General features: G+C 43.9%; 1 protein-coding gene across 4 annotated transcripts in view; it reads left to right on the plus strand.

Moving 5' to 3' along the window:
- The window catches only part of STS (steroid sulfatase), a 177,593-nt gene that overhangs the window by 94,715 nt on the left and 56,498 nt on the right, over window positions 1-26,380 (plus strand). For all 4 annotated transcript variants that reach the window (XM_036840078.1, XM_036840080.1, XM_036840081.1 and 1 more), the window contains 3 exons: window positions 13-135; window positions 1,914-2,337; window positions 15,823-15,959. In XM_036840078.1, the coding sequence (XP_036695973.1) occupies window positions 13-135; window positions 1,914-2,337; window positions 15,823-15,959 (684 nt within the window). The remainder of the gene's footprint in view (window positions 1-12; window positions 136-1,913; window positions 2,338-15,822; window positions 15,960-26,380) is intronic.

Genomic DNA, 26,380 nt, shown 5'->3' on the forward strand with positions numbered 1-26,380 from the left:
CTCCTGGCTTAGGAATGGCGTCTCGGTCCCAAGTGGGAGTTTTCGTCTTCTCGGCCTCTTCTGGAGGACTTCCCCACAGTGAGATTACGTTCGCCAAGCTCCTGAAGAATCAAGGCTATTCCACAGCTCTGATAGGTATGGGCAGCTGGTGGGGGGAGGCGAGGACCTGGGTGAGTGGGAAAGTGGGGAGGGCATGAGAGCAGCCTTCTTGAAGATGAACTGACTGATAGAGTTTGCACAACTGTAAATAGGGAAGAAATTATTTCAATTCTCAATTCAAACACCATGTGTCTATATGTACTATTTGAATGTGTAGATGTGTGTCCTTTATGTATGTATGTGTATGTGTGTGAATGAATGGATGGATGGATGGATGGGTGGATGGTGGATGGGTGATGGATGGATGCATGGTGGATGGATGGATGGATGGTGGATGGACAGATGGATGGATGGGTGGATGCTTGGATGGATGGATGGATGGATGGTGGATGGATGATGGGTGGTGGTTGGATGTTGGATGGTGGGTGGATGACAGATGGTGAATGGCTGGTGAATGAGTGGATGGTGGATGGATGAGATAGAAAGATGAGACAGATGATAGAAAACAGATAGAGAAATGGATAACTAATTATGCACACACAGCATACAAAACTACACACACACACACACACACACACAAACACACATACCATACTATTGATAAAGGTTTTCATTTTACGTTTCAGTACTAAAATTGCGTCTGAATTTTTCTCGGTTGACATTCCCACTGATTTTATCCCCTTGATAGAAACAAATCCTTCTCCCCTTTCACTTGATAAACTTGGGTCTATGCAGGTCATCAGAGGATCCCTAGAAAATTTCATGGGAGCAAAATGACCGGTCTCTTTCCTCCCACATTTTGTCAAACCACCATCACTTTTTCTCTTGTGTGAGACACTCCCTCATTTAGTGATACAGTCACATTTCATTTTTATTCTATTTTATTATTTGGCCACAATGCGTGGCATGCGGGATCTTAGTTCCCCAACCAGGGCTCGAACCCATGTCCCCTGCAAGTGGGAGCACGGAGTCTTAACCACTGGATCTCCAGGAAAGTCCCGTACAGTTCACATTTTATAAGAAATGTTTATAGGTGTTTAAAATAATTGCTGAGTTATGAGTATGATTTCCTCATGCCTCAGGGGTAGTTTTTACATAAGGATTCATTTCCACTTCTAACATTTCAGGGACAAAATCAAGTTGGTTTTAAGACTTTCCTTTTAAGGATATGTCTTTAAAAAAAACACGTGGGCTTCCCTGGTGGCGCAGTGGTTGAGAATCTGCCTGCTAATGCAGGGGACACGGGTTCGAGCCCTGGTCTGGGAAGATCCCACATGCCGCGGAGCGACTAGGCCCGTGAGCCACAACTACTGAGCCTGCGCATCTGGAGCCTGTGCTCCGCAACAAGAGAGGCCGCGACAGTGAGAGGCCCGCGCACTGCGATGAAGAGTGGCCCCCGCTCGCCACAACTAGAGAAAGCCCTCGCACAGAAACGAAGACCCAACACAGCCATAAATAAATAAATAAATAAATAAAATTTAAAAAACAAACAAACAAACAACAAAACCCACATGTCCCCAAAAAACATTGGTGTTCATCTATGTAGTTTTGTCTCCTGCCTATGAAGTATGTGAGGTGTGTGTCTTTTATTTTATTTGTATTTTTTCCAGTCACTAAATCCCCTCTTGTTTTCTGGTGGAGAGAGTGGTTCCTACCCTACCGTTTGTGGAAACAGAGGTGGAAGCGGTAGAATCGTTTTGGCTGCTGAATATGCAGAAAGAGGCCACTTTCCAGCATGCGCGACTCAGAAGCTGACCTTCGTGTCGGGGTGTTCATTGGGACTAAACGTGCCGCCTGTTTGTTTATCTGCTCAGGGAAGTGGCACCTCGGCACCAGCTGTCACAACAGAACGGACCTCTGTCACCACCCCTTGAGCCATGGCTTCGACTATTTCCACGGGCTGCCCATGACCAACCTGCGGGACTGCAAGCCGGGCGAAGGCAGCGTGTTCACCAGGGCCTTAAGGCTGCTGGTCTTCATCCCCCTGCAGGTCATCGCCATCACACTGCTGACCCTGGCCGTGCTCATGTGTCTGGGGTTCGTCCAGGTGCCCCCCTGCGTCTTCTTCTGCCTCTTCTTCCTGGCCGCCCTGGTCCTCGGCGCCCTGCTGTGCTTCCTGCATTACTTCCGGCCCCTGAACTGCTTCCTCATGAGGAACCGTGACATCACCCAGCAGCCCATGTCCTATGACAACCTCACGCAGAGGCTCACGGCAGACGCGGCCCAGTTCATACAACGGTTGGTATCGCCTCCCCGCCTGATGCTGCCTGGGCCACATGTAATATGCTATTTCAGGTGTTTCCATGGAGGTGGAGGAACCGGGGTGGTCCTTGGAGCCATGTTTCCCCTTCTGTGGTTGGGGGATTTCTCCAGCTGGGCATGTATCGCGGCGGGGGAGTGGGTCGGGAATTACGATGACCTGGGCTCCCCCCAGAGATGCTTTGCCAGTTTCCCGCACGTCCTCTGCTTATGAGGCCATGTCCCAAAAATGTCTGGGTGACAACAGGGACCTTAAGGCATCACAACGGTCTTTACTCTTCAGGTGTGTGATTAAGAGAGGAAAGGTCATGTGTATTGTTTACTGTAGATGTTACATGATATAAACAACGTGAGGAGATCCAAAATATTCTGGGCACGTTTCCGAGCAGAGCAACTCTGTGAGTCAACTGGGTGAAGCAGATGATCTCTTGTGAGTCTGTTGGGGCCTCTTGAGTTTGTAGTTTTGGTGTTTGCAGTCAGCAAAGGGGGTAGCCATCCACGGAGGGCTTGACAACAGTCTGTCTCAGGAACACTTGCTATTAAAAATGAACGAAATTGTTTTGTTGCCTCTGAAAGTTTAGAGGATAGTCCTATAGAGAAAGGTGGGAACTCGGTGTGAAAATCAGATGTTTGGCCTTGGTGGTTACTTGCCCTGCCCTTGAGAGCAGGTCTGTTCAGGCACCAGAGAGTGGAGGAAGCTGGCAACATGGCGTGATGAAGGACATACTGATAATTCGATTCTTAAGAGAAAGGGGAAGATGTTCAGCTGGCCATCATGCTGGTGAACATCTGTGTCCGTGAATTTGAACATGGAGATACTGTTGAGATATCAGTGCTCACGACCAGCCTACCCATTGGCCCGCACAGCCAGGGGCGGGCCTCACTGGAACGGACACCCACATCGTGGGCGTGGCGCTTGGTGCAGATCTGTCCCTTGTGGGATTGCCTTTGATAGCTCAGTACGTGGTGGCATAGAAAATTGGATCGTTGGAACTTCCCACAGGTAGACCAAGAAGGGAAGAGGGGAAAAGCTCTTGACCGTAGGTGGAGAATTGTGAGTCCTCAGACTTTGTGTAGGGAGGTACTGGGGTGCTGGCTGAAACTGAAGATTGCTAGTCTTACCTTGAGAAATTCCTACTGAGTAGTTCTAAGGTAAGGCTTTGCATCTCCCTGTTAACAAGCTCCCCTAGAGTTCTAAACTCCTGTAGAACACTCTGAGAAATCCTAGAGCATCTGTGGGTTTTTGCTGTTAGAGAACGGCACCATCACTAAGCTGCCTAGATTTTTCTAGAAGGTAGTGCTAACATGATCTAATGCAGAAGCTTTTGAACTTCGTGAGACATACATTTTACACCATCATCCAATAAGATGTCATACACAGATGTTTAACTGAAGCAAAAGTTTCCAGAAAGGATTTATTTCTTCATAGAGTGATCACTTCTGATACTTCCTACCTGATTCCCTTCTGTTTTATTTTTTAAAAAATTATCTGGTTGTGACACGAAATTAATGTCATGACTCAACAGTGGGTCCCAGTCTGCATGGTAGACAAAGCTTTTACCTCATGGGTTAGCCTTACAGTTTTTGCAAGTAAGAGAACGGCCATTCCGAGGTGCAGTGGTGTTCTGTAGATGGCAGACCTACCCATTTAAGCCAGAATACAACCATCTGCTGTTTGGCAAACTTGCTGAAGCAGCGGAACCCTTTCCTGTTCCTGTCCATTGACTAGCAATCCCTCAGAAACCTACAGGGAGGAGGTGAATAATACAATGCTCCTTATAAAATGTCAGGCTTCAGGAGTGGTCCTCAACTTCCAGGGTGAGTCACACTTTGACAGCATGTGGTATTTGGACACAGATGATTGAATCTATAGGATATATGAATATTCATATGATTAGGAGGCATTTTAATGGGTTCCTTGGCGTATGACTTTGGGACAGGATCGAAACAAATTTGATTAGCCTAAGGGTATTGAACCTCAACCAGTTTATCTTTGTTTAACTTTAATTTCATTGATTTTTTATTGAAGTATAGTTTATTTACAATGTTTTGTTACTTTCAGGTGTACAGCTAAGTGGTTCTATTATATATACTATAGATATACTATGTAGATATATAAATTCTTTTTCAGATTCTTTTCCATTATAAGTTATCACAAAATATTGAGTAGAGTTCCCTGTGCTCTACAGTAGATCCTTGTTCTTTATTTGTTTTATGTATAGTAGTGTGTATCTGTTAATTGCAAACTCCTAATTTATCCCTCCTCCCCCCCTTTCCCCTTTGGTAACCGTAAGTCTTCTATGTCTGTGAGTCTATTTCTGTTTTGCAAATAAGTGCATTTGTATGACTTTTTTAGATTCCACATAGAAGCGATATCATATGGTATTTGTCTTACTCTGTCTGACTCACTTCACTTAGTATGATCATCTCTAGGTCCATCCATGGTGCTGCAAATAGCATTATTTCATTCTTTTTTATGGCTGAGTAATATTCCATTGTATATTTATACCACATCTTCTTTATCCATTCATCTATCGATGGACACTTAGGTTGCTTCCATGTCTTGGCTGTTGTAAATAGTGCTGCAGTGAACATTGGGGTGCATGTTTCTTTTCAAATTAGAGGTTTCGTTTTTTCTGGATATATGCCCAGCAGTGTGATTGCTGGGTCATATGGTAACTCTATTTTTAGCTTTTTAATGAACCTCCATACTGTTTTCCACAGTGGCTGCATCAACTTGCACTACTACCAACAGTGTAGGAGGGTTTCCTTTTCTCCACATCCTCTCCAGCATTTATTGTTTGTAGACTTTTTGATGATGGCCATTCTGACCGGTGTGAGGTGATATCATTGTAGTTTTGATTTGCATTTCTCCAATACTTAGCGGTCCAACCAGTTTATCTGGATTATTTTGGGGTTTCTGCAGTTTTCTTCCAGAACTAGAGATTTAGGATGCTCTAGCAACACCATAGTGGGAGGTTATGCTTATTGAATTATTTGAAAAGGGTTTAGTCTTTAAATAGGTGGTGCTAATGTAAACGACTATTGCCCACATTGGAGCAATGCATAAATTGGTCAGTATTAGTGGCAGTACTACCATGTATGTACCATGATGTCATTCACAAAAAAAACTTCTCATATACATTATCTGAAGATTCAAAGATTTTAAACATCTAGGTAAAATCATCCTTGGGTACCATCGTCTTCCTGTGTTACAGGAGATATCTGATTTGCTGAATTGTTATTTTCAAGAATCTAGAGAGAATTGCCTTAATATGGTACCAAAGAATCGTAACAGATTGTTACACTATCATATATATAAAAATTTTTTTCAAGGATCTGAAGACGTTTAAATGTGTATCTCTTTGACGAGAAGATCCTGAGTAATTTAGGCAGGCCTTACCACCTCTGTGAGACATGGATTCAGGGCTACTCAGAAGCAGAAGAAGGAAAACCTCATCCAAGCAATAACGGTGTTTGTGAAATTTATTCAAATGCTCTTGAATCAAAATTTTCCGATTGAAACCAGTGCCTTATTTCAATGTATTGATATAAAAACCAGTTTTTGGGTACACGGCTCTCCCTGGGTTCATTTGTCAAAGGTGATGAGGAAAATGATTTAAACTCTCTTTTCTAAAATTTATATTCTCTCTCTGAGCCTTGTGGATGAAATGATTTATACTCAGACGTTTGTTCTCGAGATACTAACTTGTGATGTGAAGATACAGATGACAAGGGCATAAGGGGATGATGCTTTATTGGTTTGTGATTGTCTCAAATGAAGTCTGCTTAGCCAAATTTAGGTACGTGCCCCGGGATTACAAGCAGGTGTTTCCAAGTTGAGGAGAGTGACGGTGTGGAATATGTAACTACGCACTCCACGATCCCTCACCGTAATTTACTCTTTTAGGGATAGAACTTATCTTGGGAAGATGCTTCTACCATTAGAGACCTAGATAATTAACTCAACATATGTTCTAAGCTGTACAGTAATTCGAGACAGGTCATCCTAAACACACTTTAATTAGCAAGAAATCCTTGTTGCTCTGACAGGAAGGAATGACCTGTAGATTTCTTAGAGATACTCAGTCCTCCTTATATGCCCTGAATGAAGGGCCCTTCAGTCATTCCAGTTTTCTCCCTGGTCATGACTCTCATCCATGCTTTGTAAAACAGATCCAGCTTGGGTGCCCAGCTAGGGGTATGTTCAAGTTTTAACAGATACTGGTTAGATATACGGCAGGCACTGTGGATATACACGTATTCTGGGTCACGTTTCATACACCTCACCTCTTATGTGCTACAAAAGGACCCTGGAAGATGGGTCAAGAGATGTCTTCTTGTGGAGGAATTTGAGGCTCAGAACTTTGGAGTGAGAGGAAAAGCCCCGCAGGGAATAGTAGATAGCGGGTTAGAGCCCGTATCTAACTCTCTGTGAGGGCTCTCCTGAGTGGACCATAACGAGCTTGCTGCCTTCTTTGCTTCCACATCTACTCTGCAGACTTACCAGCAAGGTTCGAGTGTGGATTATTTGGAAGAAGACTAGGAAATTCAATACGCCTTCTCCAAATGGAAGCGTCCAGGTCCCATGCCCCCAAAGGAGAACACACCTGGGAATTCTTAGATAAACTCACATTCGTAGTACAGTCCTTACCGTGGCGAGGGAGAAGTGGCTGAGTATTCCAAAAAGATACAGGCTACGTGGTGACGGGTGAATTTAGCAAGTTAATTTTGTTCCCAAGGTAGTTTTTTAGTTCAAGTTGAACTGCATTGAAAAAGGTGCGATGCCAGCGGGTGGAAAGAGATTCACGCTTCCAAACGTGCTTCATAGAGAGAGGCGAACCTGGGTCATTTCTGCCACGGCAAGAGCCAGATTTGTTGGCCCCTTTCCTCCCTAAAGTCACTGAAACCGGCGTTTCGTTGCTAGAAAAAGCATTTCAGTTGAAAGGAACCACTGTGTGTTTCTCTGCCAGTAAAGACACCCTCACTCCGAAGAAATATTCCAAAATGATGACTTTATACAAACCCACATAATTTGTATAGTTTAGGGTATCCAGTTACTGGATTCATAAATGCATATGAAATCTGCCAGGAATGTTCTGTTCTCCAGGTCCTGGTTTATGGGAGTTGCATTGACATTACACACAGACACACACAGACACACACACACACACGTGTGTGTGTGTGTGTTTGTAGCTTTAAAGCCTATAATCAAAAGTGAAATCAATGCTAACCATTTTCAGGTAAGCTCATTTTCAGATATTTCTTGCGCTTCATGAAAGTGTCCTTTAGGGTCTACCAGAAAACAAGTCCAAAAGCTGGGAATCACATAGAGTTCTACTTTTCATCGGATTCCCCAGAGTTGTAAGATCCCCTTTTTCTAACTTTACCAAACACTGATCCCTGACCTCTCCCCACAGGGAAGCCACGTGACCTCAGAATTATGGGGAGTATGAGTGACTGCGGGCAATAACATCCACAGGGAAATGTCCTGCCCTTGGTGGGGAGTCATGGGGAAGAGCCCCCCCCAAACCTTTTCTGTAGTCTGCAGTTTTACGGTAAATAAATACGCCTTTGTACAAGCATCACTTGTGTCATGGTAACGCCCTCAGACCTGTGACAGTTGATAAATGTATCATCGGAAGATCTGACCTTTTATCCTGTCCTGGTGCCGTCAGCGTTTCGCACACTCAGGGTCCCGAGATGCATTTACAGGGCACCTCCAGCCTAGCCTTTCACCTTGCCAGCTGGGCTGTGGTCTCAGTGGCCGTGATGAATAGCCGTGACTGGACACAAAGCTTCTTTGGAGCAAAGGGATCATTTTATTAGTTTAAATAAGAGTTTAAGCCAGAAAAGAATAGGGGCGACCTGGACTTTAGTTCATGGTGAGAAAAGTAAATCAGATGAAAGATTAAGGGCAACACACAGGGAGACACACGCGTACAGACACGTTCGAAAGTGGAAAGGTTAAATAATCAAAGAATTGTCTTGTTCAATAAGGGTAGATGCTACTTGATTGGTTTCCTTTTTTTTTTAATATTTATTTATTTATTAGGCTGCACCAGGTCTTAGTTGCAGCATGTGGGCTGTTAGTTGCGGCATGTATGTGGGATCTAGTGCCATGACCAGGGATCAAACCTGGGCCCCCTGCATTGGGAGCACGGAGTTTTAACCCCTGGACCACCAGGGAAGTCCCTTGGCTCGTTTTCTAACTTTCATCGGGCAACAGGACATGAATTTAGGAACGGGGAGTGGTTCTTTGGATGCGCCCCTCCTTCCAGGCTGAGCAAGCTGCAAGCGGAAGGCAGTTCTGGAGGATGCTTGTCTTTAGCCATCCTGGGTCCAGGCCCACGGCATTCCCACCTGAATGGGGTCCAGATAAAGCGTGCTTGGACCTTCCCTTTTTCATCAAACCCCCAGATCTCTTTGGTGCCCCAGGATTATGACCCACATGGGAATCAGGAGGTGTGAGCTTTGGTACATCAGGCATTAAGGCGCAAATACGCGGAGGCCCAGGCTGTCCAGGAAATGCGTGGTGGGCGGGATGAGGCTTGGGGCCCGAGGGAGCTGGATTTCGTGCAACACATTCGGATGGGTGACCCCTGAGGTCTCCCGCTAACTGCTGTCCCGAAGGAGTGTGGGTGGTACTCCCAACATCCCAACGTTCCAGAGAAATCAGGAATACCGATATGCGTGTGTGCGGGGGACTATTTCGGGGGATTTTTTAAGTTGGAAATTTCTCGAGTTTTAAAAATATTGGCCTGGTTTTTTAGCATTGGGTCCTGATGTTGAGTGAATTGCTGTGTGCTCCGCGTCTTAGAAGGGATCCCCATTATACTCACTTCTTGGTTCCCTCTGGCGAAGCGTGAGGGTGGTCTGCTCACATCCTGCATGTGCTTCTTTCGTGGGTCCAGGCTGGGAGGGAACCTGTAGAATAGATGACCTATCTTTATATCGGGCGTCCACCTACTAACATAGGTATCCCAGACAGGGCAGATTTCCTGGGATGGGGTAACACAGGCATCTTGTTTGTTTCCCTCGGAGGGTCCATTCACGGGGGCACACCCCCATGCTGTTGTACCCCCATCCTTTTAGGGCACTCCTGAGCACTTGGCATGATTACTCAGCCGTACTTCCTTGACCCGCTTCCAGGACAAGTCACGATGAACCCTTCGGCGGGGCAGTCCCCACTCATCGCCCACCTGCATCGTCCCCAGAGATAGTCTATGAGGATCCTTGTGTCCACTTAACTGAGCGGGCGGCCTCCTCCAGAGAGGAAGGGTCTCCATCTAGAAAGCTGAGAGTTGGCAGTGCCTCTCGTCAGTTTGTCGTGAGCCTGTCATCTTTGCCGGGGACCAAAGGGGGCATGCATAGACTTGAAGGAGGGGGACGATGAGGAGGAAGAAGACAAGAAACAGAAACAGAAGCAGAAGGAGAAGAAGAAGCAAGAACAGAAGAAGAAGCAGAAACTGAAGAAGCAGCAGAAGCAGAAACAGAAATAGTTTGGAAATCCATCTTCTTCCCTAGTGTCCAGTCTCCTATTACAACGATTTCAATTGTTACTTCTTTCCTCCTACCTGAAGCATAAAGAAATTTGACATTTTTTCCTACGGATGTTCAGTACCTCTGGGTTAGGATACTTGATGAATGAACACCAGGTAATTTAAAACCGGAAGCATCACAGAATCTTGCCACCACCTGTTCCGGAGTGGGGCGTGTGGCTGGCCTCAAACTCTTTGAAGTTCAGCCGTGTGTGGAGGGTTGAGCCCGATTATGGATGGTGTCTCTAGTTGGGCGTCCTCACCGTACCCCACTGTGGCTACAAAGCCGTATAATCTATAGGAGTCACACAAGAGTCACAGGCAAGGCTGTCTGTGAAGGGTCGTCTCACAAAGAGAGCCCGTCGTGAAGCTTCCCAGATGAGGCCATTGTGGGGAAGAAGCAGGGGTGCTGGTCATAGCTGGAGGGGCGCCAGCGTGACTAAAGTCAGGGCAGCATCTTAAATCTCATTCCACAAACCCACTTTCAGACCTGGGTATCCATTTCTTTTCCCTCTGTTTTTGTGGGGAAGAGGTGGCTTTCCTGTCTTCGTTTTTATATTTAAGATTTATCTTCATTTTTCTGTGGTTTTGAAAATAGCATGTGCTACTTTAAAAAATCAAAGCAGTATAAAAATATAAAGAAGTGAAAAGTTAAAATTGTTCCCAGTTTTTCCCCCTCCCAACTAATTGTCATCCTATTAGTGGTATCTTTCAGTTAGTGGTAAAAATCCATATAGTGGCGTTTTTGTTTTTAAAAATGTATTCTGAAGTGTTCAGTGAATCGTTTGGGACCACGTGCCATAGAAAGTGTGCTTGTAAAAGCTCACCAGGTAAGTACACAGGTTACGTCTCTGCCATTGTCCACTCCTGTATCTGAATAGCAGCCAGGGGACAATGGCTCAGACACTGATGCATTCATGGAAAGCGTTCACATACACTGGCACACGGCAGGAACTTGTGGAATCTCTCTCTCTCTCCAGGAGTGAGTTCTGACCCCTACCAGGTTGAGATTCACTCTCCTTCTCTGTATCCATCCTCTGATGTGCTCCATCGTGGAACTTAAAGCAGTTGAGACCAATTATTAATGGTCTTGTCTGAACTGTGGGTTGCTGATGGCAGGAGCCGGTTCAGCTTAGCTTTATATTTTAGTGCCTGGAGTCACGTGGGCAGAATAGATGTGAAAGGCCTGGATGGATGAAGTGAACAGCAAGGCGTGTCCATCTCTGTGCGTGCAGAGTGGTGGTCACACGGACTCCGGCTGGGTGACTGTTGACACTGCTACCTGGTTTATGCCTTAGTCTAATCACCGGCATCTGAGGGGTCTCAGAAGGAATCCACAGATGTCCCTATTTGCAATCCTGTCATTCCCTACGCTGACTCAAATGGGGACACTCAGTGAATCATCAAGGTCAAACTTTGAGAAGAGGAACATGATATGCAAGACCGTGGCAGACAGAAAAAAAAAAAAATAACACCATAGCCATCTTCTTGCCTAGATTTCACTCACGCGTGGACGGGATGTAAATCTTTTTGATTCTGAGATTGGAGTGATTGAAGGTTGCCGGGAAGGTGCAGAGCTGCCTCCTGTATTTGTAACAAATACAGGGAAGGCATGTAGCAGCTGAAAGTTCTATCTTTTCACACAGCGTGCGAGGCAGTGGCAATAAATTTTCAAGAGAGTTGTTTACTGAAGTGCTCCAGCTAATAAAAAAGGAGCTAAGCAGTTATGGAGAGATCTTACTCCTGCCAGCTTGCTCCAGTGTCATTTAGTTTTCAAGGTCGTAGAGAGGAAGAAAGACCTGGGCCTTCTGAACGAGGGAGGATAGCCTTTCCTGCTCTCTTGAAGGATAAGGCTGAGCAAGGGTTCCTCCCCCCCACCAAAGAGCAAGCTGTCAGTCACGCCTCAGGGTGTGTGCACTCACACCCCAGGGTGTGTGCAGGGCAGTGATGATGGATGTCTGTCCAGCCCACATGCCCGTGCTCCACTGATCACACCTCTGTTCCCGGAGGGTAAATCTTCGTGGTTCGGAGTTTTTGCAGCTGGGGACGCTTCCCTAAATGTTCCAGGGTTGGTTTTTGTGTGTAAAATCTCATCAGTCTTCTTGGACACCTAGCACCTTGGCTGGTATCTGTCATGGGCAGTCTACTGGATGCCAAAGAGATTATAGGAAAATAATTCTGTACATAGGTGCATATTTGTAATCAACGCATGAATGGCCCTCTCCCCTTCCACCCAGGGTCCCCCTACATTACAAGACAAAAATCACATCCCGTGGTCATTGATTGAGCCCCAAAGTGGTACCTCTTGGACTCAACTCAGCTGTTCTTCCTGCCCTCTTTATGAAGGACGTTTGTCTTGGGCTCCCTTGTTTGCTTGTTGCACCCACTTCATCCTTTGCTTTTTCATTCTCACCCCACGTTTTCAAACGCCTTCATCTTGTAGTCCCAGTGATTATAAAATGCCGATAATGTTGATGGCTGCCTCTTTGCTCAGTTTTCTTTCTTTTTTCTCCAAGCTGTTGGGCGCGCCGTAGCTCATCCTTCTCTGCCAGTCACACCCTGCATTTTAAGTTATGACCACGTACGTGCTTGGGAAGTGGAGTTTTTAAGCGTCCTTGTCTATTTTCCTTAACGCTAAGTCTAAAGATAAATGGGAGAGCAGATGAGCCTCAGGTGGCAGTGAAATTGTGCCCATTCGTAAGGTAACTGTCTATTTTGGCACGAGTATGAAGAGTGAGATTTTATGCTCATTTTGGGAAATCCACGCCAGTTTTTAGGGCCCTAATCTGCTTCTTGAGAAGGAGGTACAGTGTATCCAGGTGTGAAGAAACGTGCGCCCAGAATGACTAGGGTGGAAATTGAACAGGCCACCTGTGTGGCCAAAGTCCATGGTGTACCATGGCTTAGTCTCACTTCCTTCAGGGTCTTCAAGGGTATGTACCCTTTGAGGTAGCCAAGGGATGCCTTTGGTACACATGCTCGTGCGAAGGTCATCAGCTCGGATGACGGCTCCTGTGTGTCTGTGTGCACATGAATATCTCTTCTTTTCTTTCTGAGAGGTAACAGTGAGATTTATACAACAGAGGTTGTGGGTTCTAATTCTCCTGCCTTCAAACTCTAGTTACTGAGAGAAGTGGGGCAAGCCACTTATAACCTTTTTTTTTTTTTTGCTTTCTTAGTTGTGAAATAATAACAGTATTTCTTCATTTTATACTCTTGTAAAAGAAACAAAATGTGACAGAATTCATCTCCCAGTGCTGGAAATATAAAACACTATTCAAGTAATCAACAACAAGTTGCTGAATTTGCTGTTTTCAGAGAACAGGAAGTGCCTGACTCACTCATAGTGTGGTCTTTTGTGTTTATTTTCTGTTCCCAAAAGCGAGTGACCTTGAAAGTGTGATAATCAGTAGGTGTGAGCAGTTGACCCACAAGTGCAGTAGGAGCTGAAGGAATCCACGTTGTATTCACATTAGGAAATTGAAAATGAATTTAGAGGAGTGTCATCCATTTATTTATTAGAGGTAAAGTTATGACATTTGTGAGACCCAGTTGTAAATTTGAAGTGGTTTTGGTTATCATGAGGGGTTAGGTTAGTAAGTAAACATATACACGCAACGTTGCTTGAATTAAATAGATTTCTTCCTTTAGAACTTTTGCTCAGTGGCAAAGATGTCGAACACAGGGTGTGATTCCTCCAATACAGCCAGAGACTTTTGACTTAGGTTAGAAGTTTGGAGATATATATATAAAATATTTATACATATATGTGTATATATATTATTTTGTATATATAAAATATATATACACTCATATATATTTTATATATATAATAATATCTGCTGTAGAGCAACTTTTATATGAACCACGTTGCATTCATGAGTCCCAAGTAGTTCACTGAAGTTCTGGGTGGTACTTTTGAAGCTGAAAGGAGCTAATGCAATATTTCATTGAATAACAGAGGTTTACGGAACCGATGCTACCTGCCCGTCATCGTGCTGGTGCCAGGAATCCACAGATGTAGATGACATGCCCCAGCCTGTGGTCTAGTGGGAGAAGGAGGGCATATAAATGATCCTTGGGCAGACCAGCAAATGCTTTATTAGAAATTACATTCATTCACCCACTAATGCATTCATTCCCTTCTTCATTTGTGCCCTGATAGCCTTCAAAAGGGCACTCACTCAGTATTCCCTTTTAGCCCGAAAGGAATTGCTGATGGTCTCCTGAAGCAAGGTAAAGGAGGAGGCTATTACATGAAATTGAAACACAGCAATTGAGTGCATTTCTCAGAGGTCCACTAGATGTCAAGAGGAAGCGATGTGACTTATTGATCCCTTTGAGCAGACTTGGGTGTGAACCCCCAGACCTCCCCACAGTAACCATGCTGCCCGGCAGTTGTCCCAAGGACCACATGTGCACAGTGACTTTTAACTCTCCAGGGACTTATAATGCTCCAGCATCTGTGCTTTCTCAACAATTCCACCAGAGTGGGTTTAGGTGTACTCTGAACTACGAAAAGCTCTTGCAGTACCATCCATCTCTCTCGACTAAAGTACAGATTGAGGCCCGTTCAGAGGATGTTCCATTTGACTTCCAAAATGCAGTATTGACAATGGAGTGTTCCGGCGAGCAGACTTGTTCTATAGTAGAAGGTGGGCAACATGGCGGCACGCGGAGTTGAACTGGCTTCAACTGTGGATCTAAGTAGTTGACAACTCAAGATACTGTCTTTACTAGGTAGGAGCACGCACGCATGTGTGTGTGTGTGTGTGTGTGTGTGTGTGTGTGTATTTTCCAGAAAGAATACAGTTTTGTAAGTGCTTCAATTCATATAAATTTCAGAGAGAGAGGGAAGAATAGAATTCAAGAAAAAAGTAGATCATTCTCCAATACATTTTTTTTTTCTGAGTTGTCTCTTTGGAGAATATCTCAAGGACATAGCATATCAGTCTGCTGGTCTGTAGAGAGCACAATGAGTTACCTATGGAGAGAGACTTGCCATCCCCCAAATAAGAGATTCAGTATTCGGCATCATTCAGTGGTGTTTTCTGAATTTTCAAACTGCATCGAGTAATCATAGGTTGGTCCTAATCAGAATGGTGGCCATATCTTCTATATCCATTCATTCGTTGATGGACACTTAGGTTGCTTCCATGTGTTGGCTCTTGTGAATAGTGCTGCTGTGAACATAGGGGAATGGATGAGGAAGGTGTGGTACATCTATACAATGGAATATTACTCAGCCACTAAAAAGAATGAAATAATGCCATTTGCAGCAACATGGATGGACCTGGAGATTATCATACTAAGTGAAGTAAGTCAGAAAAAGACAAATATTATATGATACTGCTTATACATGAAATCTTAAAAAACTGATACAAATGAACTTATTTACAAAACAGAAGCAGACTCACAGACTTAGACAACAAACTTATGGTTACCAGTGGGGAAGGGTAGCAGGGAGAGACAGATTGGGAGTTTGGGACTGACACGTACACACTGCCATATTTAAAATAGATAACCAACAAGGACCTTCTGTATAGCACAGAGAACTCTGCTCAATATCCTGTAATAACCTAAATGGGAAAAGAATTTGAAAAACAACAGATACAGGTATATGGATAACTGAATCGCTTTGCTGTATGCCCAAAACTAACACAACATTGTTAATCAACTATATTCCGACATAAAATAAAAATTTTTTAAAAATTCACTGCCATTAAGTCGGAGATGATTTAATTTTCCTTAGTTAGTATGCTGAATCTGATATTATCGTTTGAGACTGAAAAATTATAAATGCCATCTTTTTTTACCAAGGGAATAAACATTTTCACTTTCAGAATAAAACAAAAAAACAAAAAAAAACAATGGTGGCCAACATGCTTATTTTGCTCTTGGATTTTGGTTTTTTTTTTTCCAGGAATGCTAAGACCCCTTTCTTGCTTGTCCTGGCTTTCCTACACATGCACACGGCTCTCTTCTCTTCGAAGGACTTTGCCGGCAAAAGTAAACACGGCGCTTATGGAGACGCTGCCGAGGAAATGGACTGGAGTGTTGGTATGTGTACCTTTATCTTCAGTCTGTCCTTCAGATGTGACTGAGGCTTTTCCTGCTTCTATCTTATTTCCTCTGAGTTCCCACCTACGTCCCCGATGCCTTTAGAGACAGCACGTGCTTTTTGTTTTTGTGTTTCAAAGAAAAGGAAGACAAACAAACACTAACTGTGAAAGGTAAGCAGAATATAAAAAGCATCTCAGCCCCCGAGTCCATGCTTGTGGTTACCAATGGATACAGCACCAAGAGGAGTCTGGGTCTGTGGGCTGGTGATCAAAGAGATGAACGAAGGAAAGGAATCACAGCATCAATCCTTATCACCACTTATTCTTTTAGCAATTCAATGTGAACAACCCCTTGTCTGTAGCAAAGTTAGGCACAGGGTAGATTCGGGAGACAGAGGACTCACCATGGGCTACGGCCTTGGTGAGTCTCAGTGCAGTAGCCCTGGGGTCTTCCCTGGATGCTGTGAGCCCCACTGTGTTTCCTTCTTCTCCAGCTTGTGTTCTTCTTGCTGCGTCTGTGAGGACGGCAGGGATTGCCTTGCTCTCTGTGTCCCTTCTCCCTAAGCAGACTACCCTATTTCTGAGAAATGTAGCATGTTTTTCAGAGGTACTGGGAAGACTTCCTTCTGAGGTTTCCTTTTTAAACGGTGTCTTGCACATTGACGCGAGATCATGGTGACCTGCTTTCTTCTGCACAGCTAAGCAGTCTCGGGTCTATTCCACAGAGTGTAGGGGAAGCCAGAGTATGTGGGTTAAGCAAAGGGATGGAAAATCAGTGGGTTCTGAACTTCGCGTTCAATTCCTGTCTATCCCAGAGATGTCTCTTACGGTGACGTTGCTCGCTCCATCTGGACAAAATTGGACAAAATTGAGCAAATGGCACCTGTGAACAGGTTGCTTAAGATTTTTCCATATTTCCTTACTTTTCCTTCCCCCCGCAACTCCTCTCATTCTTCCTTCCTTTTCTTTTTTTGCCCTGGATTGATAGTTTTTTCATCGAGATGTTTTGGAGATGTTTGAACATGGCCGCAGAGTTTCTTGGTTGGTTTGTATTAAAAGCAAACTGAGTGTGATTTGGTCACCAACGTTGGGAATGACAAGAACAAGTTTTGTTTCGTTTAAATCTTCTAATGAGCACCGTCGTTTGGACAAGATGACTGTACCCTTATTCTAGCTTCTAGCTCTTTCTGTTACTATCTCCGTGAACTTGAGAGATGTCTTAAACCTGTGGGCCTGATGAATTCAGACGAGGTAACTTCCAAGTTTCTTTCCTTTCTAACCTTCTCTGTGATGCTGTCAGATAACAGAAGTGAGTACAGATGATGAATACGTACTAGGAAAAACAAAACCAGAACAACCTGCCTAATGAGATTCGTAGGAAGAATTCATTATACTTAGGGCTTTGACATACACCCATACAAGCCTGCCTTCTTTCACTTTTCATTCTTAAAACGTTGCATGTAAATTAGTTTACATTTTCCACACCGTGGTAGTGTAAATCAGTAGAGTACTTCGTAGTGTGAGTCAGTAGAATATTTTATCTCTTTAATGAGTGTTATATGTTAGTGTAACAGGTTTCGTGTACAGCTCTCTGACGTTTGTTGGCTAGCAAGCAAACTCATGCTGGTGTCATCACACTTACTGATTAATTTTTATTTATTTATTTATTTTTTTTGAGCAATGACATATTTTTTGTTTTCCCTTTTTCTTTTTTTTTTTTTTTTTTGGAAAGTATTTATTTATTTATTTATTTATTTATGGCTGAGTTGGGTCTCCGTTTCTGTGCGAGGGCTTTCTCTAGTTGTGGCAAGTGGGGGCCACTCTTCATCGCGGTGCGCGGGCCTCTCACTATCGCGGCCTCTCTTGTTGCGGAGCACAGGCTCCAGACGCGCAGGCTCAGTAGTTGTGGCTCACGGGCCCAGTTGCTCCGCGGCATGTGGGATCTTCCCAGACCAGGGCTCGAACCCGTGTCCCCTGCTTTGGCAGGCAGATTCTCAACCACTGCGCCACCAGGGAAGCCCACTGATTAATTTTTATTTAATTAGAGCAGGACATATGCCTACCCTGACTCATTAAAAAAGTCTAACTTCCAATGTTTTCCTGCTACTGGTCCCTCTTGAATAAGACAGAGAATGTTTTTTAGTCTTCGACATCTGCGTTAGACCCTGATATCATATTAATTGATGACTGTGTTCTTTTTTTTTGCCAAAAAATAAAAATCCTTCCCTTAAGCCATTACATTCATTTCACAGGATGTTTCTGTTGTTTTACAAATACCTCTGAGCATTTGGAGGAATATTCCTTCTTTCCAAAGAGAGCCTTTTATTGTCACACAGAAGGGGACGGTAGCACTCTGGATAATTATGTAATAAAATAACATGAGAGTATTGGTTTAAAAAGAATTGCTGCTAGTACCCTGGGCAGCTGAGCTACATGATGTTACCCAGAGAGGGCACGTCTCTGTCCTTTAGAGCATTTTCTTTCTAAATGTTTGGAGGCAACATCGTTATATGCAGCATAACTTTCCCCACTGTGGGTTTCTCTGTACCTGTGAAGGCAAATTCATAAAAAGAACCTTTCTTATTTAATTGTCCGCCATGGCCAATCTCACCCCCTAGCATGGTGCTGGATGGCCTTATTCTTACCTGTGTGATCGCTGTAGCTTGTACTGATATCATGACGCAGGAAGGACTGACGGCACAGATGTGGTGTAAGGTCTACGCCATGGAGCTCGCGGTAAAAGCTGGCAGGGGTAGCTGAAATCCTGGAACTCGAATACTGCCATGCAGTTCGAGGGGTGGGCAATGTTCTAATTAGGACACCCACCGCCTACGAAGTGCGTGCCCTGCACCCGGTCCGGGGCTTCACAGGTGTCCCCTCCCTTCGTGCTGCCAACAATCAGGGCAGCATTCCTGCTGCGTCAGAGTGGTATACAGTCGACAGTAAGTCACAGGGAAAGAGCTGGTTCCTTCATTCATCACCTCTAGGAGATGCCATTTGTGTGCCTAACATTTTTTTTGAGGGAGAATGCAATGATGATGAGACCTTGGCTTAAGAGAGTTCAGGGGCTCCTAAGGGATTTAAGATTCTTCCAGGTGATGTTGTAATAACCCAGAGCAGAAAGGAATGAATGAATGTCCCGAGGGAGGTGCAGATAACGCTCGAGTGGTTTCGCAGGGGAAGGGTCTCCGTATGTGACCAGTGGCCGGCCTCACCATTTCAGCAGGGCACACTTATGGGTGAAGTCTTTGGGCAGTCGTGGCTCTATTGCTGAGTCTGATTTTCCGCTTCTCAAGCAGCAGAGCCTTGGGGGAGGAACAAATGGGTAAAATCACAGTGTTTTCCAATGCACTCCAAGTATTTTTTCTTTGGGGAGGGGGTGGGTGTGTGTCATTCTAGCTGTTGTAATGACATCTACCAGAGACCTGTGAATGGGTGGGGGGCAGAGGGAGCCGGTGGAGGGATGGAAGTGGTTCCCGCCAGTGGCTTGTTATCTGTGACGTGTCCCCGTTACAGTACTCACAGCTGCAGGGGGTCGGGTGGAATTTGCCTGCAATGGGCTTTTGTTTTGCTCACGATGAGAATAGCAAATTCTGTAACCTACAAAGAGAATGCAGGTCGAGAACAGTGAGGTGAACGTAAAAATAAATCTCTGGCTTCAAATCAAACCTTTCAACTAAAAAAAAAATCCCTGCCACTTCTACGGGTTGGGACCCAGTGGCTTACGTGAGATTCTTTCTTTCAAACAGAAACACTAAGTCTTTTTCTTACGTGGAAGCAACACCGACCTTCTTAGTGGGACCCCTGAAGTCTTGAGGAGTTTGGTTGTCAATTGCTTGGGGTCTGAGATCTGGCACCCCTTCGGGCCGTGTCTGATAAGGCAACCTCAGTTTCTTCTCCTAGTGATTTTCCCGTTGGGGCTCTGGGCAGTGCCACCGTCTGTGGTTACAGGAATGGAACAGCGAACCCGGCGGAAGGAAAAATAATGGATGAATTCATGAAAGGCGAGCTGGGGGGATGGTACAGAATGAATCCTTTTCTGTACCTGCCGTGTAGTCAGCCATGTGCCACAGAGCTTTTGGCCACACGTCAAATCTGTCTTGACAAGTGGAGAATACATTGGAAAGCCTCATTTAGCAGGAGGTCAGGATGGTCCCAAGAACCTCAAGAAACCCAAGGAAACTCTGAAAATAAGAAGGCTTAGGGATTGGTCCAAGTCCCTCAAACATACAGCATAATTCTAACTGGGGTTTGGCTTATTGGCCATAGGTCTAAGGAATGATCTGTTTAAAAACAGACTGTTTCTAAAACTCGTGGATTAAAATAGTTGTTGGAGTCTGAAATGCAGCGTACGGTGAATAACCCCTCAGTGACAGGTGCATTTACTCAGGCAAAAGTGCTCTGGTTGAGTTTCTGTAGAACACATCCTCTTTAGAATGCTATAGACCAGGCCCATAGTAGGTACCCAGTAACTAATTTTTCAAGGTCAAGTCACGGGGAGCAGGTGCCTGTTAGTTGTAAGGCCCTGACTGTGGTGCTGGAATTGCTAGGAAAGCATGGCTTTTTCTTACACATGTGGATACTGGTCCAAAACATGTGGGAGTGGATTCGATGGCTTTGCAAGAATATTAAAAGCAGTCGAGCACCTTGTGACTCAAGATTTATCTCCATCTTAATCCAGGATAAAAGTTTCGAAATCCACCTCCCTGTTTCTAGTTCTCGAGAACTAACATTGCAATGTCGATATTCTTTGTCCTTCTTCTGTTCCGTGGAGAGTGTCATCTGAGCTGTAGGGGTGTGTGTTTCGCTTGGGATTCAATACATCAATTTTCCATCTTGAAGTTTTAAAATGCTCTTATTCTTGATAAGCGAGACCTTCTTTACAATGTGAAAATCTGTACTCAGCCGTAAAAAGGAACAGAATCAGGCCATTTGTAGAGACGTGGATGGACCTAGAGACGGTCATACAGAGTGAAGTAAGTCAGAAAGAGAAAAATAAATATCATATATTAATGCATATATGTGGAATCTAGTAAAGTGGTACAGATGAACCTATTTGCAGGGCAAGAATAAAGACGCAGACGTAGAGAACAAATGTACGGACACCAAGGGGGGAAGGGTGGGGTGGGGGATTGACAATTGGGATTGACATATATACACTACTGTGTATAAAATAGATAACTAATGAGAACCTACTGTATAGCTCAGGGAACTTTCTCAGTGCTCTGAGGTGACCTAAATGGGAAGGAAATCCAAAAAAGAGGGGATTATATGTATACGTATAGCTGATTCACTTTGCTGTACAGTAGAAACTAACACAACATTGTAAAACAACTATACTCCAATTAAAAAAAAAGTGAAAATCATGTGCTTGCTTCTGAGGCATCCTGAAGATGGAAGGGCAGGTAGGCATTCAAAGGAAGGGCAAAACAGGAGGAATCCCCAAAAGAAAAATGAAAGAACAGCCAGAGGATGAGAATAAAGACTAGGGGAAGTAGGGTCATGGCCCTCAGGGGTGAAGAGCGTCTCAAGGAAGGAGGATTAGCACCAACCAGGACTTCTGAGCCATCGTGTAAGGAAGAGGTGAAAAGGGAGCACAGCACATTCAGCGACCGTGAACTTTAGGATTGCATCAGATTGCAAAGCGAGGGATATCTGAGGAGCTGGCAGTCAATGAGGTTGGATGTCCCTTTTTTTTTCATTGAAGTATAGTTGATTTACAATGTTGTGTTAGTTTCACGGATATTCCTTTTTAAGAAGCACAGAGGAACTCGAACACAGGGAGGACTTATCAGACTGTGTCGAGCTCAGCTCTGTTTGGAGACTGTGATTTGAGTGTCGGCATCCATATGGGGGGCCTGAGTGATTTTCAGTCCAGTGCAGGGGCAGAGAGAAGGATCATGGAGTTGACGGACGATTGAGATTTTGCTGGGGTACACCACAAAACGCGACTGGACGTGAGAGTTGGGTGGTCATCAGGAGAGCCGACTGGACTGGCAGAGTAGGGGAGGGGAAGGAAGAAGGAAGGGGACTGGTGGCTTGGGAGGTGACAGGATGGAGGTCCAAATCGGATGGTAGGAGAGGTGTTGGCAGGCTAGGACAAGGTGAAAGTGTTTACATTTCAGGAGTAGAACAATTCCAGCTGTTCCCACATCCATGGCATGTATTTACTTCTTGGTTTTTTTTTTTTTTGGGCCGCGCAGCATGGCATTCGGGATCTTAGTTTCCCGACCAGGGATGGAACCCGTGCCCCCTGCAGTGGAAACTCGGAGTCTTGACCACTGGACCACCAGGGAGGTCCCTGCGGCATGTATTTAGGATGATGAGTGAAAGACTAGGATACACTCTTCTCACGTCAAGAGATGAAGTAACTGGGAAGCCAGGGTGTTCAGCGGGCACCTTTGGGGTGACAGGGGTGCACCAGAGATGGGGACCTTGGCTGTCCTGTGATTGTTAGGGCTGAGGAGCTTCATTCCCTTTCAGAGTGGCGGTTTACGGCTGGGCGGGGGGCTGGAGGGCTAACGGTGGACTTCACAGGGAGAAATGCAGAGTCATTAGGAACCACGTGCTCAGGAGCTGAACTTCCAGTTTCGTCAGTTAGACAGTCACAATCGAGGCTTGGAAATTATTGCAGGGGTGGGTCACCAGTGGAAGGTCCCAGTTTTTCAGAGGTTTCAGGGAGGAACAGGTCCATGTGCTCTAAAAGCTCCCAGCCCTGTGCAGCAAAGCCCCATCTCTCAACGCAGGGACGCAGAGGCGGTGTTAAGAGCTGGGTGCTCGTAACACGTGAATCGTTGTCACTTTGTAGCCATTGGGCCCGAGGTCGTGAGCAGTGCTGGGGGTGCACTTTGAGGTCACAGGAACCAGAACGTGAAGAGTTCCATCATAAAACTCTTAAGCTTCTGAAGGAAAGCACGTGTATTTGCCCAGTCTTCTGCAGCGGAGGTTGGAGGTGGTGGGAATTCTTAAATGTATTTTTTTTTAATTTGCATTTTTGTTTAAAAATATGCTCTGCATGAAGGGATGCTCAACGTAGCTAATTATTAGAGAAATTCAAATAAAAACCGCAATGAGTCAGAATGGCCATCTAGCCATCGTCAAAAAGTCTATAAATGCTGGAGAGGGTATGCAGAAAAGGGAACCCTCCTATACTGTTGGTGGGAATGTAAATTAGTGCAGCCACTGTGGAGAACAGTATGGAGGTTCCTTAAAAAACTAAAAATAGTTGCCATATGATCCAGCAATCCCATTCCTGGTTATATATCCAGAGAAAATCATAATTCGAAAAGACACATGTACCCCTACATTCATTGCAGCACTACTTACAATAGCCAGGACGTGGAAACAACCTAAATGTCCATCGACAGATGAATGGATAAAGAACATGTGGTACATATATACAGTGGAATATTACTCAGCCATAAAAAAGAATGAAATAATGCCATTTGCAGGAACATGGATGGACCTAGAGATTACCACACTAAGTGAAGTAAGTCATACAGAGAAAGACAAGTATTATATGGTACCACTTATATGTGGAATCTAAAAACTAATACAAATGAATCTATGGATAAAAGAGAAACAGACTCACAGATGTAGAAGACAAACTACGGTTATCCAAGGGGAAAGGGTTGGGGGAAGGATAAACTAGAACAAACTTAAAAGAAAAGATTGCTAGATTTAATGACAAAATCTATTATTTCCTGATATCAAAAGAAGAAGCTAAGCAGACCAAGATCAGTTAAAAAGGCTTTGCGACATCTCTGTAAAATGAAAAGAAAATCTTTGTGATACAGAAAGAGCTCATACAAAGAAATTGATAAAAAGATAAGTATCAGAAAAAATGAGTTGTACCCATTTGCAGTATCAGCTCACCACAAATTGCTAGCATTATGATTTCTAAAAAAAAAACACCCCCCCAAAAAAACTTTGTTAATGAGTGAAAGAGGGCATCTTATTATATTTTTTATTTTTTAAATTTTTTTATTGAAGTACAGTTGAAGTAAAATATTATGTTACAGGTGTACAGTACAGTGATTCACCATTTTAAATGTTATACTCCACTTATAGTTATTATAAAATATTGGCTATATTCCCTGTGTTGTACATTCTTGTAGCTTATTTTATACCTAATAGTTTGTACCAAAAGGGCAACTTTTTTGAAAGTTACATATGCCGTACCATATTGATTCCTAAAGAGTTCAGTTTTCTTTCTTTTTTTAATTAAACAACAAAAATACTGTTGTCGTTTATCAAGTGGGGTCAGTACATTTTCACAAGCCCCATCCTCCAAGGATGATATAGTAAGGAGCTCCAGCAGCTGAACTTTTCACGAGGTTGCCTCTGCTAACCATACCTCTGAGTTTAGCTTACAAAGTGTATTTTAAAGTGAGCACCATTGGTAAGAATGGTAGTTATTAGCTCCTTATTTTTTTTTTTTAATTTTATTTATTTATTTACGGCTGTGTTGGGTCTTCGTTTCTGTGTGAGGGCTTCCTCCAGTTGCGGCAAATGGGGGCCACTCTTCATCGCGGTGCACGGGCCTCCCACTATCGCGGCCTCTCCTGCTGCGGAGCACAGGCTCCAGACGCGCAGGCTCAGTAATTGTGGCCCACCGGCCCAGCCGCTCCGCGGCATGTGGGACCCTCCCAGACCAGGGCTCGAACCCGCGTTCCCTGCATTGGCAGGAAGACTCTCAACCACTGCGCCACCAGGGAAGCCCACAAAGTGTATTTTAAATATTCAGCCAACACTTCTTCTGAATCCCAAGCCATCAATGGCACAATTATTAAAACTCAACTCAAGCAACAAATTGGATCTTATTTTCTCACTGGGGCTTTCCTTCATTGAAAATTCCCTTTGGGAATTTTGAAAAAATTTTAAGTCGTCTGGGAGAGAGCGAGTGTGTGTGTGTGTATGTGTGTGTTTACACTTGTCCTTTTGCATTTTCTCTTCAGCTGCATCCTTAATAACACACCTTAAAAAATGCATGAGTTTGTAAAATTTGCTTAATTCAATAACTTCCTTGGGATGCTAATTCCCCAAAGTGGAAATTGAATTTTTTAAAAAGGAAATGCACCAATTTATTCCGGGCAATCAAATCTTAGCTATATGCTTGGGACGGCAGCTTAGCTCTGAATCAGATAAACTATGACCTCTAGTGCTATCATCATGATCCCTGGTTACCGAGATAATCAGGAAACAGAGCCCGCAGACGGCATCATCCCTGGGACTTTTGACAGGGTCTGGTATTACAAAAACCTCTGCCTAATGAACAGATTTTTCATTCAGGCAGATCTAGACAGGAGAGAAATGAAATCCTTTCCATTACAGACCACTGTTTACCTGAGTGCAAGATACATAATGAGGTTTTGAAATTTGAAGGAAACATTGAACAGGAAATGACGACAACCTGTACGTTGTAAAGGAATGACTAATACAGACCCACCTACATATCATTCTCTTTCCACGATTGTCAAATCTATTTAATAAAAACACAGGATAAAAAAAAAGAACTACTATTCTCAATTAACAAAGATAGACACTAAGTTTCAGGACATGTACCAAAAAATTAAGAAAATGTGCTGTTAGGCTGTTTGGGAGAGCTTACTGTGAACTTTCAAAATGCAGGGCTTCTGCAAATAGTATATGGGGTATTGTTACTGGAATATAGGTTTATTTTTTAAATTTTATTGAAGTATAGTTGATTTACAATGCTGTGTTAATTTCTGCTGTACAGCAAAGTGACTCAGTTATGCATATATATATATATATTCTATTTCATATTCTTTTCCATGATGGTTTATCATAGGATATTGAATATAGTTCCCTGTTCTGTGCTCTATAGTAGGTCCTTGTTGTCTATCCATCCTATATATAATAGTTTGCACCTGCTAATCCCCACCTCCCAATCCATCCGTCCCCCACCCCACTCCCCCTTGGCAACCACAAGTCTGTATGTCTGTGAGTCTGTTTCTGTTTTGTAGATAAGTTCATCTGTGTCATATTTTAGATTCCACATGTAAGTGATATCATATGGTATTTGTCTTTCTCTGTCTGACTTATTTCACTTAGTATGATCATCTCTAGGTCTAGCCATGTTGCTGAAAATGGCATTATTTCATTCTTTTTGATGGCTGAGTAATATGGAATATATTTATTGAGGTTCATACTCCTTGCGGCCTTGAAGGAAATGAATTTATGATACATGAAAATCAAATCACCTATGCCAAGATTTCCCATTATTGACAATTTCTGAAGTGTATGTTTCAGGAGTTCTTTGTGAATGACAGGGCATGGGTTGGCGGACACAGTGGGTGTGAAAGATCGCTGACCAGCCCGGAATCATACTTTCTTCTGTGCCGCTACTTTGGGGCAATTTTCTATTCCTGCAGGGGCTGTCGTGTATCAGGACGAGGT

The sequence above is a fragment of the Balaenoptera musculus genome, chromosome X (genome assembly GCF_009873245.2).
Source record: "Balaenoptera musculus isolate JJ_BM4_2016_0621 chromosome X, mBalMus1.pri.v3, whole genome shotgun sequence".
Classification (NCBI taxonomy): domain Eukaryota; kingdom Metazoa; phylum Chordata; class Mammalia; order Artiodactyla; family Balaenopteridae; genus Balaenoptera; species Balaenoptera musculus.